We start from the raw sequence: 20,768 nt of genomic DNA on the forward strand, positions 1-20,768 counted from the left end.
AGCCTAAGTCATCATTTAGAACAGTCTTTCAACCTTGGTACTGTTGACTTTTGGGATGGATAATCCTTTGTTATGGAGACTGTCTTGTCTGTTATAGCATGTTTAGCAGGATCCCTGGCTTCTCCCTGCTGGAGGCCATTCATACCTTGCCATCCCACAGTGACAACTCAGAATGTTTCGAAACAGTGACAAATGTCCCCTGGGAAAAAGGGGCAAAATCACCCCCAACGAAAAATATTTGGAATATGGAGTGGTCACTTTAGCCGCACACATCCCCTCATTTCTGTGCTTAGATCTGCACTGCAATCCACGAGATGCTTGGCAATTCATATGGCAGATAGTTCTGTTAATCAAAGTGAAAATTAGTTTGACTGCCCAAAAACTGTGACTTCCCTGGTAGCTCAGAGAGTAAAGAGGCTGCCAGCAATGCAGGAGACCCTGGTTTGATCCCTGGGTCGGAAAGTTCCCCTGGAGAAAGGAATGGCAATCCACTCCAGTATTCTTGCCTGGAGAATCCCTGTGGACAGGGTTGGATACAACTGAGTGACTGAACAACGAAACAGTTTATCAGTCACTTTAAAAGCAGGTACTCTGTTTCACTGTGCATGCGTCTTCAGTTATGTTCGACTCTTTGTGACCCCTGTGGACTGTAGCCCGCCAGGCTCCCCTGTCCATGGAATTCTCCAGGCAAGAATACTGGATTGGGTTGCCTTTCCCTTCTCCAGGGGATCTTCCCGACCCAGAAATCGAACTCACATCTCCTGCATTGACAGGCATATTCTTGATCACTGCACCACCTGTTTCACCCACTTTATCTTGTTTACTTTTTACAAACCCCTGTGAGATGGATGATATGACTGCTACTTTTCAGAGAGGGACATCTCACCTCACAGCGTTTAATATCATTTGGCGGGTCAGAGACAGGCCGCTTCTAACCTGAGTCACTGGCTTCTTAGCCCAGGATGTAAATGACTGCACTGTTCATTTGTAAATTTGAGTACCCACAGTTACTCAAATTTGAGTACCCACAGTTAGGGTTTTTATTTGCTCAGGTTCATTTGGAGATTAATTGAAAATTGCAGTTTTTAATTGATTATTATCAGCAGGTTGAGCCTGCCCTCCTCCCAATAATACAATTAACATGCGATGTGAACCTCCTATCAAAAACCTGCACTCAGAGTAATACCTTGATGTTCCTTTTTGTAAAGTCAGCATGATAAGTTACACAGAGTGCCTTTTAACCTCTGTGCCTGGCTCAGAGTAGGCACCCACAAAATTAAGTTTTCCTCAGCAAAATATCCCAGCAGGCTCTATGATGCCCACTCCTAACCAGCAAGATTGGAAAAGCTGCCTAAGCGAGAAATCTTTTCAAGAACTCTCCAGAGGGTTATAAGCTGCCTTTTCAACTGGATGTAATGATGTTTGACCTCACTGGAGTTGCCTGATAAGGCGTCTTGTTCCAGAGATTTTAATTCATCTCTCTTTTTGGTCAGCCCTGCTGTCCGTCCACACAGTCTTCTCTGTAGTTTTTAACCCCTGCTCAATCCATTTCTTTCTGAGTTCTCCCCACTTGCACCCGACTTGTCCATCCATCTCTCTCTCTCCCCCAGTCTTGTGTTTGTGTCTCTGTCTTCCTGTTTCCACCTGTCCCCTTGCGTCTTTCTTTGTCTCATCCCAGTTTTCAATTCTTTCACCCTCTCTTTCTCTTTTTGTGAGTCTGCATTTATTAAGTATATGTACACATAATATCTTCCTTTAGATTGTGGTTAGAAAATATATTCTTATCCTGGAGAAGTTTATAATAGAACATATCTGTTCAGTATCGATCCAGTGCTAACTTAGAGGTTTTTTTAAAGTTAGTTGTATTTATCACTTGCCTATTATTTATTCCTAACAAATTATCCTAACAACACAGTTGCATGCTTTGCACACAGTCTGCACATGTGATCTTTATTTTTCAAGCCATGGAAATAATTGTTTTTAGCTTGTGCCGTTGAATCTCAAGTCACATTATTGGTTTATTAATACCCGATAGTTCTTCCCAAATCTGAAATTCCAGAAGGATAGGAAGATAACTTGAGCAAACTCCAGGAGACAGTGGAAGACAGGGAAGCCTGAAGTGCTGCAGTCCATGGGGTCTCAAAGAATCAGACATGACTGAGCAACAACAAAGGAGGAGGAGGTTAAAGCTTTGGAATCTCGAAGTCTTACCAGATGTCATACCAGCTTTGTAACTTTTGACTCTCTGACTCTGCAGTGCTGTATTGAGACATTTGAGCCTCTTTCACTTTGCTGTATTAAGTTGGACAAGAATAAAACTAAACACTCACAGGCAAGGCTGACCTGAGAAGATGACCTGTTTCATATAAAACCACTAAGTGAAAAGACAGCTAGTAATCATGGTCACTTTTTTATCAGTTCCTTAACTCGAGGCCCTTGAAATACAGTTCAAGGGCATTTTACATTATCACATTTTCATATGTACGTATAGTGAGATATGTGTAATCCATTTCATACGCATAATTTAGATGCTGTCTTCACAAAGGAACAGAAGACTGAGTGGAGAAGAGAGATGTGTTCTGCTGATCTGTCTGTTGGAACAGCCCCCAACCCCAATCATACTAGAGCAAGTGTCACGTTAACCTGTTGGAAAACATCTTCTTCTCTGCAGTCTTCCCCCATCTCTCTAGCTAGGGGTTTAGCTTATAGAGTGTTTCTTTAGAAGTCATGACAGGAATACGATACCTGGTGGGTGCCAATGGAGGAAGCACATTTGATTCCATCTTTATTTCATGGTATCTTTTAATCTGTATGTTAGTGGTTATTCGAAAGAATGACACATGCTATATTGTGATATAGCCTCTACCAGGTACATCTGTGTTACTGAGTATTTTAATCATACTTAAATGCTATCTACATTTACTTTTCTCAGTAAAAAATTCAGAGTGTATAATTGAGTAAAGGAAGAGCTGAAAGACATAAACTCTCATCTGGTAATAATAGTTTCAGAAGTTATTCGAGTTAAGCTGGAAATGGGAAGTTTCTGCCATGGAAGTAGTGAGATCACTTAACTGTTTCCCAACAATTAATACTTAGACCTTTATTTCAGGGAGTGGGAAAAGGAAGTGTCTTGGATCTCATGTTTATAAAACTGGGTACATCAAACTCATAGCAGAGAACTAGTCACAGGGAAATGCATACGTGACAAAGGGAAGTCATTGTTGGGATAAAACAGATTCACTGCTTGAAAAATATTAAATTCTGAACAAGAGACAAACACTCTTAAGCTCGTTTGGAAAGAATCAATATTTCTTTTTTTTTTTTTTTAAGTGTTATCATTTTGTTCTTTTATGAAAGTCAATGGGCTCCCTCTTGTGGCTTTGTGAAAGATTTCAGTTTCAGGGAAAATACCTTTTTAGTATAATGGTAAGGATACCATTTCTTTTCCAATAAGAAAACACTTTTCACTACTTTGCTTTGTAGAGAGAGAGAGGAAGAAAAGGAAGGAAGAAAGTTGACTTTGATGCAAAACCGGACTTGGCTACAAAGCTATGCCACATAGAACACAACTTATAATAATAATAGCCAGTATTTACTCAACATCTACCATAAGCTACTTGATGCTATAAATAATGAGTTCACCACATTATCCTTTGTCTCGATGCTCAAGATAAACCTGTCCAATGGGTTGTATAGTGATGTGATGTGTGTGAGATTCTGCCTCCTTTCCTGACTCTAAGGGAACCCCTAAGGAGACCATATATCTGTGAATGAATGGAATGGTAAACATCTCATTTCCTGTATTAACGAATATTTTTTAAATGAAATCATTTCTTTTTTTAAAATTAGTTTTTCTTGGAGTGTGGTTGCTTTACACTGCCGTGTTAGTTTCCGGTGATGAGCACAGTGACCCAGCTGCACATGTACATCTGTCCGCTCCCTTTTGGACTTCCTTTCGGTTCAGGTCACCGCAGTGTGTGGAGTAGAGTTCCGTGTGCTAGTCAGCATGATGTTCTCATTAGTTTTCTGTTTTATACCTAGTATCAATGGTGTATATATGTCAATACAGTCTGGAATAAGATATGGGTTTTAGCTGACTAATTTAGGAATCGTTCAATGATTCATTTCCGTTACTGTTTTTTTTTTCTCTTTCCAGTTACCTGTCTCTGGAAACTTGATTGACCTTTATGGAAATCAAGGCCTGCCACCCCCAGGCCTCACCATCAGTAACTCCTGCCCAGCCAACCTTCCCAACATAAAAAGGGAGCTCACAGGTAAATACTCAGCAAACGTGCCTCTCACTGGAGGTTTTCGGTTCGCATTCTGTTCAGCAAAGTTATCCAAGTCGTGACCTCCAGAACTATTTCCAACTCACACACATATGTTTTTAGGTCTGGCTAAGACTTTGAGCTGTGTTTTAGTGTGGAGTATTTATACTTGGAAATCCTGGTTTCCAGTATTACGTGAGATGCTGGGAATCGCACCACCCCCCCCTTTCCTCCATGACTACCGTCATTGTGTCTGTGGCCGCTGTCCCCTTTGGGGTGACAGCAGCAGGCTCCCAGTCTGGATTTTTCCTGGCCCTTAGTAGCATTTGAGTTTGAGAACTCTGGTCTGAATTTTCCTTTGACACACGTTCAGACCCACAGTTGGGACAGACTAAGGCCATATTTCTTACCTCTTAAGATGCTTCCTGTTACTTTTGCTCTATCACATGCAAAAGATTCACTCAGATTGAAGAAATAATTTATCAAATGGAGCAGTGGGTATCGTTTGCTCTTGAGGCAAGTGTGAAATTACCTGTTTCGCCATTTTTGTTCAACGCTTTAGGGAAGGCATTTGGCCATTAAAACACGATGAAACTGCATTAGAACTAGCATTCTACCCTGCTGGATTTTATGGCCTTCAGCTCATCTGAGCCCTTTTTATTATTTGATCCTTGCATCCTACAGGATTTGGTGAATGGACTGAGACTATGGAATATAGATTTGGTGCAAAAAAATTCCTGTTCTATTCAAGCGTGTCTTTGAAAGAACAAAAACAAAAGTTCAGAAAATTGTGGCAGGAGAAAGACATTAAAAAAAAAGAGACATTGATTTGGTTTTTAAAAAGATGAGTAATAAATACATAAAAACCATCAAAAGCCAACAAACACATAGATATCGTACCAGGAAGTAATAATACAATGAAGTTTTAGAAAACATAGCTAAATGAAACTTGTATTAAATAATGATAAAATATGGTTAGAGTGACATGCATAAAATTTTTGAGTGTAAAATGGAGTTTTGAATTATGTATATGATTATTTCTTCAGAAAGAAACCACAGCAGCAGGGGGAAAGAGGATATAAGAAATGGGTGAAGAGGGTGTACATTTATTAAATTTTTTAAAAAGCAGGTATAACAGACAGTACCTCTAGAGTCACTGGTATCTTATAAAATGACCGATCCAGTCTGGACAAGGGTAAAATGGCAGGAAAAGGAGTAAAGGGAAAAGAAATGAGGTTCTGAACACTGATAGCTCGGGAAGCAGCATGCTATACACAAAATAGAATAGGCTTACGAGTCAGCAAATCTGACCTCATAATCTGTTATACATTATAATAATATAATAAATATGCTATAAATTATGCCAAAAAGATATCTATTTTTAAATACAATTCTGAATTATGATAGTGTCATGTTTTTATATCACTTCTGAAAGGAAAGTAACAGAGGAGTCCCGAATCCCCAGGATTAGTCAAGCAACTTGATTTGTTTTTCTTTGTTTCGTTTTACTGTAAGGCAGCAAATGATCCCTTATCACAGAGATCGCACCAGAGTTGCTATGCAAACAGATCAAATGGAGTTGTCACCCAATGCCTCTGTCCCAAATGCCTATTTTTGTTTTTATAAACTCAGACTAGTAAATAGTTGCCCTAGAAGTCATTGAATCATTTCATTCTAACAGGTTCTGATGGAACCTGGCTCAAAGTTCTTAAATAATGAGTTCATTTCCGTGAACCAGTTAGAGATCCAGTTTAGGAGCTTCTTGCCTCAGTTTCTGTCTCAGTGTTAACAGATCAAAGAAAGACCGAAAAGTGCTGTTGCCTGAAAAAAAAATTTGACTGCTGACAATCCTCTATTGACAGCAACTTCTCATAATCTCTGGTTATTTATTTTTTTGTTGTTCATACCTGTCTTTCCAGCCTGTCAGACATCTTTGTAACTGGTCTTCTACCATTTTGTAGAAGCTAAGTTTTTGCATTTGTTGGGTATATATTGCTTTTGGAAAAAAAAATGAAGTCTTTGATTCAAAGTTAAAAATTTTTAAACTCTGTTTTTATTTATAGTTAAGTCAGATAAACATCCATTTGTTTAGACAATGAAGTGTTTTTTTAGTTTACACCACTGTGTTCCTTGAAGGGTTCTGAATTCTAATAACTTCATTCATATGCACAGCATGTATTTTCCCCACAGAGTCTGAAGCGAGAGCATTGGCCAAAGAGAGACAAAAAAAGGACAATCACAACTTGAGTAAGTTGGTTTTATGTTCATTAAATTGGAGTTGGTGTTCCTCCTTCTATCAGAAGGTTTCCAGGCATTTTGAAGAGAAATTGATTTTGCCTGTTAAAGGTATATTTTATGGAAGAAAATTGTTTTTTGAAGAGACCCAAGTATATAATTTGCCTCCTATTTTAATCTCAGATTAAAGTGAATTATATACACACACATACACACACTTGTTTTCAGTATCCTGAGGACTGATTTTTTTTCTTTTTTTTGTAAGAGGGAATCTTGATCCCCGACTACCCAATTATAAGTTGCTCACTCTGGCACTTAACTAAGAGAAGGGATTATGGAATCATCTTCTCCAGTGAGATTTAAAAGAAAAAAATGAAACATCTGGAGGAGAGTCATTGAGTGAGGTGTGGTAGCCTCCCACATTTCTGACTTTAATTGTTATTTAAAAAAAGGTCTTCTTAAATCCATGGCTGATTTATGTCAATGTATGGCAAAACCACTACAATATTGTAAAGTAATTAGCCTCCAACTAATAAAAATAAATGGGAAAAATAAAAAACAATAAAAAAAGGTCTTCTATCTGTAGAAGAATTGCCATTTGTTGTATAACTTTCTATGAGGAAGTGATTTTTAAAAGTCTAACAGTACTGTAAAATAAAAATTTAAAAATGCTTTTTTAATAATTAAGCATTAAAACAGAAAAAATAGAAGTCTCCTAATGTTTAAAATTACTTTCTTACATGCTTACTTTACTCTTGATCATATCTTTATGCTTTTACCTATGAAAATTCAAGATTTTTGTTACATAAACAAGTTCAAGAGGCTGCAAAAAAAAAAAAAAAAAAAGGGTTGAACTTGGAAGTAGAAAATTGTGTCTGTGTGAATTTCTCATCTTAAGATCCCCTGTCCTCTTTTTCCTAAATTGATTTTTAAGGATGAAGTTATGTATAAACACTTTGTCCATGTAAAAATGATAGGATAAGCTCACAGTTCTTCTCTGAGCCCTAAAAATAATCATTGTTGGTTTTTTTTTCAATTTGTTATTTGTTTTTGCAACCTTTTCCTGTGTATTTAAGAATACACACCCTTATGCACGCAGAGATTGTAATAGAATGATTTTGTTTGTGATTTAACACAAACAGCCTCATATTGATGCCTGGTTTTTTACTCAGCAGTGTGTCCTAAAGACCTTTTGCTATTACTCATCTAGATCTATCTACTTTAAAAAAAAATTGTTGCATGGTGTTCCACAAGTGACTTGTGATATTTAGTAATCCTCCTACTGCTAAGTGTTAGTTCTGTTTCCAGTTTCTCCCTATTATAAACAATGCCACAGTGAACATTTGCAGACATGCCTCTCTGTGTACAGCGGAGTTAGTTTTCCAGGGTGAATGCTAGGAAATGGAATTGCTGAGTCCTTAGGTGGTTATGTCTGTGTGTTTTCTTTGAATAGATCCTGCTCTTCCCAGGTACCCTTTCACTTAGAAGAAACGTCCCTCACCTATTAACCAAGAGATTTTGACTAATATTTCTAAAGTCTCCTCTGGTTTCCAAGTAACTTTACTCTAAGATATTTCTTATTTTCAAATACATTAGAAATGAGATAATGAGGCAGTCTCTAAAGTGTCTCCTAAACTGAAATGTGGGAAACTAAGCTGGATGTTGGCAAAAACAGTATCTGCTTTTACTTCGTCACCTGAACTCTCAAGTTCAGGGTTGTCTGTAAAGTGCAAACATTATCAGCTCCAACTCTGAGGGCAATAAAGCAGTCTTAAGATGTCATTGAACCATTAGAAATTAATACTCAAGGTTCACTTGCCCATTGGCTTTTCCTCTTCTAGGAATTTGTCTTGTAAGAGTTCCTGCCAAAATGGGCTAAAGATTACATTCATTTATTCATGCGTAGCTACTTTTTGAGCCCCATTATGTATAAGGCACTTTTCTACAGAGGTGAACCAGGCAGACAGATTTGTCTCCTACCCTGAGAAGCTTACATGTGAGTCAGAGGCAAACAGAATGGATGAGCAAACAGATTCATGCAGATGGTGTTTTCAGCATAGGCTAAGTACTGTGAGGGGAATAAAAAGTACATGTGACCACTAGCAAAAATAGTCGTTAGACCTTTGAAAAAGAAGGGAGACATTGGAAATAGTCTACATATTTACCAGTAGCGGATTTGTAAAAAATAAATTACGGTACATCCTTATTAAAGGATACTCTGTGGCTCTTAAGAAGAATGGTGTTGGTCTGTTTCATCTATCTACAATGGATTACTGAGGGAGGAGAGCAAACAGCACAGTAATGTGTGTAGGATCCCGTTATGTAGAAGGAACACACTGTGTATGCGTGTGTGTGTGTGTGTGTGTGTGTGTGTGTGTGTGTGTAGAAGAAAATCTAGGAGTCAGCCTTATCATTGGCAATTTCCTCAGGCATATAGATGTTGGATGGTGTGAAGAGTTATTTCTTACTTTTTCTTTACACAGTTTCACATATTTTGCCATTTTTTTCAAGCTGATATCACTTATAGTAAAAACATAGTTGGGAGGGAGGCACTGAATTAAAAATAAAATGTAGTACATACAAATGTTGATGATAATAGGTGTCAACAATGCACTGGTACGTGTGAAAAGATAGATGCAGAATGGGTTTTCGTGTAATTCTATTTTAGTGATGTCATACTTTATTCGCTTCATAGTTGTTGGAGGCCTAGTGTGTGCTAGGCTCCTATGGGTACTTGGAAGGCATCAATGACTAAGCATATATAAATAAATAGAAACATGCAAATGTTAGATGGTAGAGAGCTCTATGATTAAATGAATGAATGAATGAAATATGTAGATGTTAGATGTCAGAAAGTCCTATGAGGAGGCAGAGTGCAGATAGGGGAGTGGAGTGTTGGGATGGGCACGGGAGGAGGTGGGTCCCTTCTAAATAGGCAGTCAGGGAGGGCTCATAGGTAAATTTGAGTCACTACTGGAAGAGGGTGAGGGCAGAGCCATTCAGTTATCTGGGGCAAGAGTGTTCCAGGCAGGGGGAACAGCAATGTGAGGCCCTAAAAGTGGGGAGTGTGTCTGATTTGGTTGAGGAAGACCAAGAAGCTCATGAAGCTGAGGATAGGAGGAACACAGATGAGTCACAATAAAACATGATCAGAGGAGGAGAGGAAGAGAAATGAGCTCAGAGGGATGGGAACTCCCAGATCCTGTAGGACACGTCAAGGGCAAGCAATTGAAGGGTTTTCAGCAAGAGATTAACAAACTTTGACTCATGTTTTCACAGCTTATGCACTGTAGATAGACTGATGGGGGCAGGGTATGAAGGGCCTGGGTGAAGCAGAGGTACCACTTGGGAGGACTGCAATAATCCAGGCGAGAGATACTGATGGTTTCTATCAGGCAGCAGCAGGGATTTGAAGTGGATGACTTCTGAAAGTATTTCAGAGAGAGAGCCAGCAGATTTTGATGATGGATTGAATATAGGATGTGAGAGAAATAGAGCTACAGAATTGATTCTAAGTTTCTGCCCTAAGCAACTGGAAAGATGGAGTTACAGTGAGGTGAGGAAGCCCGTGGGTGAAGCTTATTGAAAAAAGGAAGATCAGGGGCTGAGGTTTGGAGTGTCAGGGCTGCCCACTGGACCTTTCTATGGAGGACTTCCATATGACCTTCATAAGTCTCTACTAGTAGACTTATGAGTCTAGAGTTCCAGGGAGATGTTTGGGCTGCAAATACGATAGTCATCATTGTGTATGTGGTATTCAAAACCATAATCCTAAATGAGGTTACCAGGAAGTGGATATAGATCAAGGAGAGCCTCAAGATCTGTTTCCTGGGTGCACCCCTAGGCCACATGTGTGCTTATTCTTAGAACATAAAAATAATCACCAAGGATATGTAACAAATTTTACAGTGGTGGTATCTGGCTGATTAGAGACTTTTATTTCATTTAATGTATTTCAGTAATGTTTGATTTTTTATGAATATTATATGCTTGGAAAAAGAAAACATGTCATGCTTCAGAGTTTTGAAAGAAGTTAGCTAGATCAGAGGTCCAAAAATTTCTTCTTCAGAGCCAGTGATTATCCCTTGCTATTTCTACTTTATAAAAGTCTGATGATAAGACTGTGTTATGCATAACTGATTTAATCATAGAAATAATCACTCAGCTAAAAAAAAATATAATATGTATTGAGAAAGTAGTGAATACTTTTTATTCAATACTATTTATTAAGCATGCAGAATGTTAGTGAGTCAAATATAAATATATATTAGATTTTGTATATGCAAAGTAAAATATTAATACCTTTAACCCAATTTATTAGACTTTAAGTTATTTGGAATTTATTTTCAGACTAGGTAAATTTAAAACATTTATTAAGTCATATGCCTACTATTTCACCCCCCTTCCCCCAAGAAGATGATTATTCATTTGAACATACAACTAGGTTTATAAAAGAAGAATGCTGTTAAGATACATAGTATAGTTGAAGATGCTTGATTTCTAGGATTATTTTATTCATTATTGTAGCCAGTGGACATGTCTGCCTGTTGAGCATTTGAAATGTGCCTAATTCAAATTGTGATTTGCTGCAAGTATAAAATGCACACTGGATTTTGAAAAGTTAGTACAAATAAAAGGATGTTAAATATTTAATTTGTAAAGTTTTATATAGTCTACATGTTAATATTATAATGTTGTTGATATATTGAGTTTAATAAAAATATTAAAGTAGATTTCACTTCTTTCTTTTTACTCATTTAATGAGACTGCTAGAAAACTAAAAACTACATGTGAAACTTGCATTATGTTTCTGTTGGGTATTCCTGGGCTGGAGGAAGGGTTTTTGTATGGCCTGTAGACTGAGAATGTTTTTTTACATTTTTAAATGGTTTAAAATGTCCAAAGAATATTATTTTATGATATGTGAAAATTATATAAAATCCAAGTTTCAATATCCAGTGATTCTTGTTAGTAAACTTGCATCGTCGAAAATCGTATTCAGTTAATATTGGTACATTTTGAATTTTGTCAACACAAAATTTATGGAAATCTGTTTTGTCTTTTGCTGTGTAGGTACTTAATTATGTGCTTATTTTTGCTGTTTGGCCCACAGAGAGCTCACTCTCTGGCCCTTTGCAGAAAACTTGCTGCCCCCGATCTGGAGGATCAGGGTCGAGTAATGGCTATTCTCCACTTACTGTGTCAGGCTGTCCTCCACTTACCGTGTCCTCGTCAGCTCTCTGATATCACCTAGGTAGTTTTGTCACTTGTAACTGAGGATGGTAGCTCCAATTTCAGAGGTTACTAGGGTCAAATGAGAAATTATAATCTCAGGGCTTCATAAATGATACAGTTCTGTACCAAGGTAGCATATCTTTTAAAAGGCTTTAACCTCAGTACCAAAAACAGGAAAGTAACTGGGAAATACAGATTCAGGTTTCCATTGTCCCAACCAAGCAGAGATAATACACACATGCCTTTAATGAGATGTGCTAAATGCGTATATGGCACCGTTACTAATAGCCCTTTCCTGTGCTCTTTTCTTGAAGTTGAACGAAGAAGAAGATTTAACATAAATGACCGCATTAAGGAACTAGGTACTTTGATTCCCAAGTCAAATGATCCGTGAGTACAATTGCATCATATATTTTTTCGTACCTTAATGTTTTTTCATATGTTGCAAAAAGTGTGCAGATAAAACTAAAGAAGTATCCCTTCTTCCTTTGGTTTCATTTATGCATACCACTTGCCCCTTTCTTTTGGTTGGTTCATCAAACTAAAATCTCAAGAGAAGTGAACTGAGTTGTTTAAAAAGATTATTGGACGTGAGCTGTTCAGCTTTGGAGGTGGGAAGGTGACTTCGTGAAATCTGAGAATCTCTGACAAACACTGAACTACTAAAAAAATTATTTTATCAGTTCATACTGGACAGAGATTTCAGTAGGTGATAAAGCAAGATTTGTTGGCTATTTATTTGCTTTTAAACTCATACAATATAGGCACTGAGAGCTGATATTGGAGATTTCAAGTTTAACAATCTTCAGTAGATAAAAGGTCAGTTTTTTTTCCCCCCAAATTATATGCCCTTTGTTTGTTTTACCAATCAAGGGGAAAAAAAGAAATTTTTAATCATCTTATAAGCACCAGTCAGCTAATTTGGATTTCAGCTTCCAGTCTCTAATGCGCTCTTTCAGAGATAACGGTTGTAAAGATAATTTTCCTACCAGCAATGTCAGCAAATAGGACAACAAATACACAATTTTTATCCATTAGAAATTGGCCCATTTGAAGTAAAGGGCTTGAAGATGTATACATTTTAATGGCTCCCACAGGCATTCTATGAAATTAGCCTCTGAATATGACCTTTTAGCTACCTAATAAAATGTAAAGATGAAATCAAGCATTATTCATGCAAGGCTTATTAAATTTGCTATTCACATTATTGTCAGAGAATTTGTGACAAAATAAAACCATTGCCCATTCTAAGGTGGTTTTGATGAATGTTCAAGCAAAGTCTCCGTCATCAACATTTCGCTTTCCCAGGTTTCAAGGAAAGCCGTTTTGAAACTCAAAACATTCAAATTCTCAGTTCTGCAGCACAAATGCATCCCACGAAGGGGCTGTGACCTTCATTTCCTATAGTCAGTCTTGCATGATAGTTGAAATTGAATTCCCATTTTCCTGTTCTTTATCAGCTTTCACTTTTTAGCATATTCTTTTAAACTGCAGCACATGGATCTCTTTAGCAACATATTATGAAATTATGGGGCTGCAGTGAAAGCCTCTATTTGCATATCTTCTTTATTGTATTAGAATACTTATGTGTTTATAATCTGAACTGATAACAATCTTTAATTGTAGGCATTGTTTTAAGATACAGCGGACTGCATCTGTTCTGTCCTATGCCAGCTTTCTGGCACAGACCTTGGGGCTGCTACAGAGACATAGTCAAGCTGATCACAGTCTCAGCCCCACACCCTCTCCTACCCTAGACTAGCTCTGCCTTTAGTGACTTATGTATTGGGGATCTGTTTACACTTCTGTGTGGAAAAAAAAAAAAAAGATTGCTCTCATTGCAAAAAAAAAAAAAACATTGAAAACCCCAAAGCGTAATTAATTAATTGGGTCTCACAAGGAAGTGAAACCCAAGGTAAGTGATTTTAATGCTGTGCTTAGTCACTCAGTTGTTCCGACTCTGTGACCCCATGGACTGTAGCCCGCCAGGCTCCTCTGTCCATAGGGATTCTCCAGGCGAGAATACTGGATTAGGTTGCCATGCCCTCCTCCAGGAGATCTTCCCAACCCAGGGATCGAACCCACATCTCCTGCATTGCAGGCGGATTCTTTACCATCTGAGCCCCCAGGGAAGCCCAAGTGATTAGAATCATCACCTCTTAAACCCAGAGTATCTGCTTTCATGTTTAATTACGGGTTTCTCACCTTGTTGGCCTAGTGAAGGCATCTTTCATCATGATTTGATTTCTCTCTGGCTGCTGAGGCAGATCTGTTGTTTTCCTTGTAGCCCTGAGCAGCTTGGCTCTGTGCTCACTCTTAGCATCTCAGGGTACCTCCCTGGGTTGCCATTTTTGGTGCCCAGACCCCAGGGATCAACCCCAGGGGGTTCTCCAGGGGCTGTAACTCAGCATCTCTTGGGAGAGCTTCTGTTTTGTTCTCCATCTAACCCATGTGAGGATCAATTACTTGGTGGCTTGTTTTAATGTTCCTCCATTCACATATCCCAGCTGATGCTTCTGATCTTTTAGCAGCTATAGATTACGGGGTGTCCCTCACAGCTCAGTCAATAAAGATTCTGCCTGCAATGCAGGATACCTGGCTTCAATTGCTGGGTCGGGAAGATCCTCTGGAGAAGGAAATGGCAACCCACTCCAGTATTCTCACCTGGAGAATCGCATGGACAAAGAGCCTGGCAGGCTACAGTCCATGGGATTGCAAGAGTCAGACATGATTTAGCAACTAAACCACCACCATTCACATGTCCCAGCTGATACTTCCAATCTGCTTTTAGCAGCTGTAGCTTATGGCATAGGAGGTTTTCCATACATAAAATTATTTTTGGTTTTACCATTGTCATTATTATCATGGATATTTTCTATAAAAGAGCTCAGGTTAATTTAAAGCACTATAGAAATATTACTATGTAGTTATAATTTTAGTGATTTTTCTGAGGTGCTGTAAGTTTTTTAACTCACTTTTACCTACATCTTCCCGGGTAGCTCAGTTGGTAAGAATCCGCCTATAGTGCAGGAGATGGGTTCTATCCCTGGGTCGGGAATATCACCTGGAGAAGGAAATGGCAAGCTACTCTAGTATTCTTGCCTAGAAAATTCCATGGACAGAGGAACCTGGCAGGCTACAGTCCAAGGGGTCGTGAAAGTCAGACATGATTTAGCTACTAAACCACCACCTTACCTACACCTTAATGGCATTTTTCTCATATAGGAATGCATTAGAGCTATAGTGTTTAAAAACCAAAAGGCAGCAAGCTCAGGCTGCCTGCGTTTGAATTAGAAAACCTGTTAGATGTGTGACTTGGGGAGGAAATTCTCCCCAAGTATTCTATTTCTGTCTAGTCTAGTTGTTTTGAGGACTCAGTCTCTTGAGAGGAAGGTGGTTTAGGGCATGGAGTCTGGCGCCAGATGCTCCAGGCTTCCTGGCTCGACCATTTCCTAGCTGTATACTTAGAACAAATTACTTCACCTGTTTGTGCCTTTGTTTTCCAGTCTATAAAATGGGGATAATATTAGTGTCTACCAATTAAGGTTGTCATGATTAAATGAGCAGAAAACCACTTTAAAAAGTACCTGTCAGGCAGTAAATGTTATTTAAAGGTAGCTGTGGTAATTACGATGTTGAATCCTAGCACAGCGCCTGCTCCACTGTTGGAACTGTATTCTAGACTTTTCTCAGCATGCTCACATACAGCGTCTCCTTTGATTCTAGCAACATGCCTATGGGGCTGCTCACCAAAGCATCACCATTTTATTGATGAGGACATGGAGACTGAGAGAATTTATAACCGGCCTATGAATATTCGTGATAAAACCCGAGGATGCCACTTTTATGATGCATACAATTAAGTAGTGGGATCTCACAGAATTTTTTTAACTGTATATTACTCTGTTTATAATCCTAGAAAGCTATAACTATTGAATATAGTGTTTAAGAATATTGACTTTGTCATCAGCAGACCTAAGTTTAAGTCCTGACCCTGCCTTCACGTAGCTCTGGGACGGAAGGCTATTTGAATCGTCTCTGATTGAGCACACGCACAGTGGTCCTCCTTCGCCAGGCGCCTGTCTGGTTGAAGTAAGATAAGGTAGACGATGGGAGTAGACTGTGTCCAGCACATGACTAGCACTCAGTCCTTGATAGTGATTCTCAACTTCTAATTGTTATTTCATCTTGAGAAACTGAATGCTCTGAATATTGAATTTTCATGGAGCATCCAACACTGAAACTCTCTGTTTCCTTCCATTTTCTTTCCAGAGACATGCGCTGGAACAAGGGAACCATTTTAAAAGCATCCGTGGACTATATCCGAAAGTTGCAACGGGAACAGCAACGTGCCAAAGAGCTTGAAAACAGACAGAAGAAGCTGGAACACGCCAACCGGCACTTGTTACTCAGAATACAGGTACCAGGAGTGTGCAGGGTGAAGGTGACTTGAAGATGGCGAAGATGGGGTAGAATGAGCCGTAAGGGACTTGACTTAACGTGATCCTCAAACAGTCTGTACTCATTATTTGTGGATTCTAATTTGTGTATTTGCTTCCGTGCAAAAAAGTTATTTGAAACCCCAGAATCAACTCTTGTGGCACTTACGTGCTCATTCACAGATGGGCAGAGTGGCAAATGTGACTTGGCTGTTGTGTTTATTCCGAGTTAAGGTTGAACAGTGCTCTGTCTTCTTCTTTAAGCTCATACGATAAACAGGCGTCCTTTTTGCTGTGTTTTCAGTGTCATGGTGTTCACATTTTGTGGGGTTTTGGGCTGATTCGCTCTTTAAGGTGGCCTGTGAGCATGGGCCTGAAGTCCTTTCTCGACTCTCTGAGCATAGCAAGGCTGTGATGTGCTTTAGGGAGATATGTTTCATTCAGGCATGAGTTGTGGTCCTGTTGGCCTTGGGTTTAATATTAATGAGTCAGTGATGTGTTGTAAACAAGTTGTCTTTAAACAGAGACACATAAAACAAAGTTACATGTTGATTAGTTGGTGGAATGTTGTGCCTGGATGCTTTATCATAGTTGTTTAGTCGATATGTCGCGTCTGACTCTTTTTGCGACCCTATGGACTGTAGCCTGTCAGGCTCCTCTGTCTAAGGGATTTCCCAGGCAACAATACTGGGGTAGGTTGCCATTTCCGACACCAGCAGATCTTCCGGATCCAGGAATCAAACTTTGGCAAGCGGATTCTTTACCGCTGAACCACTGGGGGAGCTCATGTTCAGATGCTTGCAGGAAAGTAATCCTCTGTTTTCACCAGGAGCAGTGGTTCAGCATTCACTAATTCAGTGTTCATAGCAACTCTGGAGCACATAACTGTCTTTGACCAGTCATGCTCATGTGATAAAAAGCACCATAGACAGAGAGGTTTACACATCAAACATTTATTTTTCACAGTTCTAGAGGCTGGGAAATCTGATGCTGGCCGTTTCATTGTGGGATTGAGGTCCTGCTTCTTAGTTCATAGATAGCTGCCTTCTTGGTATAACTTCACACTACAAAGGGTTGCAGGGTCTCTCTGGGGTCTCTCTTATAAGGGCCTCATCCCATTCGTGAAGGTCCCCTGCTTGTGACCTAATCACCTCCCAGAACCCTATCTCCAAATACCATCCTACTGGGAATTGTTTCACCGTATGAATTTGGCAGGGGAGGCACAGATTTTAGTCCATAGCTATAACTACCGCAAATCATGACAACTCACAGTAGTTATTAAGTACAAAGGTGTCTTTGTATTGAAGGAGGTGCAATCTGTGGTCAAAGCTCATGTTTATAGGGAACCTCGGGACACCTTGAAAATCTTATCATCAGGATATAAATTTCAGAAATTGTTCCAGATAATGAAGTTTCCCATATGTATCTTTAACTTACTCTTAAAGGGAGAAAAGTGATTTTCAAAATACATGGGCTTCTTATGTCATTCCATTGAGGGAGTGTACATACCAGTGTAAGCATGAGATGAGGGACCCCTTTCATATCAGCTCCTGGTGGTTCTTTGTTGCTTGGCTTTTCATGCTAAATATAAAGATGCAACTTCCTTTCAAACTGTCTGGGAGAAAGAAAAACTTACTTTTTGCTTATGATTAAAGGAGTTGGCAAGAGTGATTTTACTTTACTTGCTTACTTTGAACACAACCAACCAATAAGGGTGAATGACATTTTATCTTCTTCTTGACTAGATGGACCTACTTGTAACCAGTTTTGCCATATATCAATGGTTTCTTTCTTTTTTTTTTTTCATGTTTCCAGTGCAAATAATTGTGGAATAGCAATGCAGAATATGGCACTTTAAATGCTATCTAGTGGTGTTTATACCCCAACATTAAATTTACTTAACAGCAGATTACTTATGATCTCTGATCTCGTTAATACCCCACAACACTATCAACATTTCTAGATGTCACATCTCTCGTTTCACTGCAGTGATCCTCAGTCCCGGATTAGAGAGGCAAAAGATGGTTTTCTTCTCGGGAAAGCATTTTAGAATCTTGGTAGTGAAACAGAGGTTATGTGTCATTTGGAAATCCCCCTTACCCTCTTTCCTTTTTTGACTTTTGCTGCTTGCTTTATGTTCCATCTCTTCAGTAATTAGCCACAGGTCTTTAGTCTCTTACACTTTGTATATATACCCATTTTTAAAAGCAACTCATACTAATGTGTTATTTCTTTATACACGCATCCACTTCAGTTCAGTTACTCAGTCATGTCCGACTCTTTGTGATCCCATGGACTGCAGCATGCCAGGCCTCCCTGTCCATCACCAATTCCTGGAGTTTACTCAAACTCATGTCCATCGAGTCGGTGATGCCGTCCAACCATCTCATCCTCTGTCATCCCCTTCTCCTTCTGCCTTCAGTCTTTCCCAGCATCAGGGTCTTTTCCAATGAGTCAGTTCTTTGCATCAGGTGGCCAAAGTACTGGAGTTTCAACTTCAACATCAGTCCTTCCAATGAATATTCAAGACTGATTTCCTTTGGGATGAACTGGTTGGATCTGCTTGCAGTCCAAGGGACTCTCAAGAGTCTTCTCCAACACCACAGTTCAAGAGCATCAATTCTTCGGCGCTCATCTTTCTTTATAGTCCAACTCTCACATTCATACATGACTACTGGAAAAACCATAGCTTTGACTAGACAGACCATTGTTGGCAAAGTAATGTCTCTGCTTTTCAATATGCTGTCTAGGTTGGTCATTACTTTTCTTCTAAGATCATTACTTTTCTTACTTTTTGTCTTTTAATTTCATGGCTGCAGTCACCATCTGCATCTCAATACAAATATTAGCATATAATAACTATTCTGAAAAAGAGGCTAGGTTTAACAAATCAATGATTTTATTGTAAACAAGGTGTCTTTAAACAGAAACACATATAAAACAAAGTTACATGTTGATTGGTTGGTGAAATGTTGTGCCCAGATGCTTTATTGTGGTTGTTTAGTCACTTAGGTTCCAAATATATCCATTCATGTGAAATACAAATACTGTGAAAAGTATGAATTGGAAATTGCATGGTGTCTATGTCTTGGGTTTCTTCCAGTGCCAGTGAAGCAGCCTTTAGGACTTTTGTGTATCATGGAAAGCATTATTAATTAGGAAAGCTCTGTCATGCAGTGAACCTGAATTTTCTAGATGAGACTTGTCACACTATTTAACAATCTAAGTAAAAGTTTAATTGGCTGGTAAACATTTTAAATTAAATAACAAAAGATTAGAATAAGATGTGTGCCTCTATTCATTCAACGTTTTTTTTTAAAGACATACTACAAGTGTGGGGGCACTGCTTTTATCACGTGGGTGTAGATTTACAGTAGTGCATGTGTTCAGCTTGAGCCTAAGGGATTCCTTTCATTTTCACCCTAAGTGATGCATGCAAAAATGTTCATAGAAGAAAGACCATGAATCCTTAATATCACTGGGACTGGAATTTTATTATTAAACAGCCCATGGTTTTAGAATGATGCCCAGGGACACTTGTGTGTCTGGAAATCACGTGGAGGAACACACAGATACTGTTGTGACATCTCAGACTCCTGTCTCTCACTTGTACTGAATCTAGAGGATGCCCTTGCAGATCAGACAGCCTTTCATATAGGCTGAACATGTCATGTGTTTCTAGGCTTATGGGCAAAGGTTAAGAGGTTTGACTTGTTGTGTCCTTTGCCTTCTCTCCTGATGCAAGGTGACTTGCTTCAGATATATATTCTATTTATTGCATCATGAAACATAGGAAGATAGCATTGGCACATAGGAGCAAAATGCTCTTTGGGGTCAATTGTTGTCTATATGGCTCATTTTATGGGGGATCTAAGGATACTCTTGCATCTTGGGCTTCCCTTGTGGCTCAGCTGGTAAAGAATCAGCCTGCCATGTGGGAGACCTGGATTCAATTCCTGGGTTGGGAAGATCCCCTGGAGAAGGGAAAGGCTACTCACTCCAGCATTCTGGTCGCAAAGAGTCAGACTGAGCAACTTTCACTTAAGGATACTCAGAAAGGGAGACAGGAAGGAGCTTGTTTGACAGGCTTTTCCTATTTGTGTCTCTGTGTCCTTGCAGCTCCTCATGCATATTAGATGAGGACCCACCCTAAAGATCTCATTTTAACTTAATCACCTCTTTAAAGACACTATTTCCACATACTGTCACATCTGAGTTAGTGGAGGTTAGGATTTCAGCGTATGACTTGAGGGTTGTTTTTTAGTCACTGAGTCATGTCCGACTCTTTTTCAACTTCATGGACTATGACCCCCTGAGCCCACCAGACTCCTCTGTCCATTGGATTTTCCAGGCAGGAATACTGCAGTGGGTTGCCATTTTCTTCTCCAGTCATTTTTGGGAGGGGACACAATTCAGTCTGTAATAGGAAGGATGTGAAAAAGTTGTAGGAAGACATTGTTCCTCTTACACATAAGAGCTTTCTTGTGGAGTTAAAACAAAATAACTCCCTTTGCCTTGATGAGATGGGTTAAATGATGTGACTTTAGTTACTCCTATGAAACTGTCATACCTTTTGCTATTATTATCCAAT

At 39.0% G+C, this 20,768-nt stretch overlaps 1 protein-coding gene across 5 annotated transcripts in view; it reads left to right on the forward strand.

Moving 5' to 3' along the window:
* The window catches only part of MITF (melanocyte inducing transcription factor), a 224,935-nt gene that overhangs the window by 199,463 nt on the left and 4,704 nt on the right, over window positions 1-20,768 (forward strand). For all 5 annotated transcript variants that reach the window (XM_043441848.1, XM_043441853.1, XM_043441850.1 and 2 more), the window contains exons 6-9: window positions 4,157-4,274; window positions 6,459-6,515; window positions 12,053-12,128; window positions 16,011-16,158. In XM_043441848.1, coding sequence (XP_043297783.1) covers window positions 4,157-4,274; window positions 6,459-6,515; window positions 12,053-12,128; window positions 16,011-16,158 — 399 coding nt within the window. The remainder of the gene's footprint in view (window positions 1-4,156; window positions 4,275-6,458; window positions 6,516-12,052; window positions 12,129-16,010; window positions 16,159-20,768) is intronic.

This window comes from Cervus canadensis, chromosome 22, assembly GCF_019320065.1.
Source record: "Cervus canadensis isolate Bull #8, Minnesota chromosome 22, ASM1932006v1, whole genome shotgun sequence".
Classification (NCBI taxonomy): Eukaryota; Metazoa; Chordata; class Mammalia; order Artiodactyla; family Cervidae; genus Cervus; species Cervus canadensis.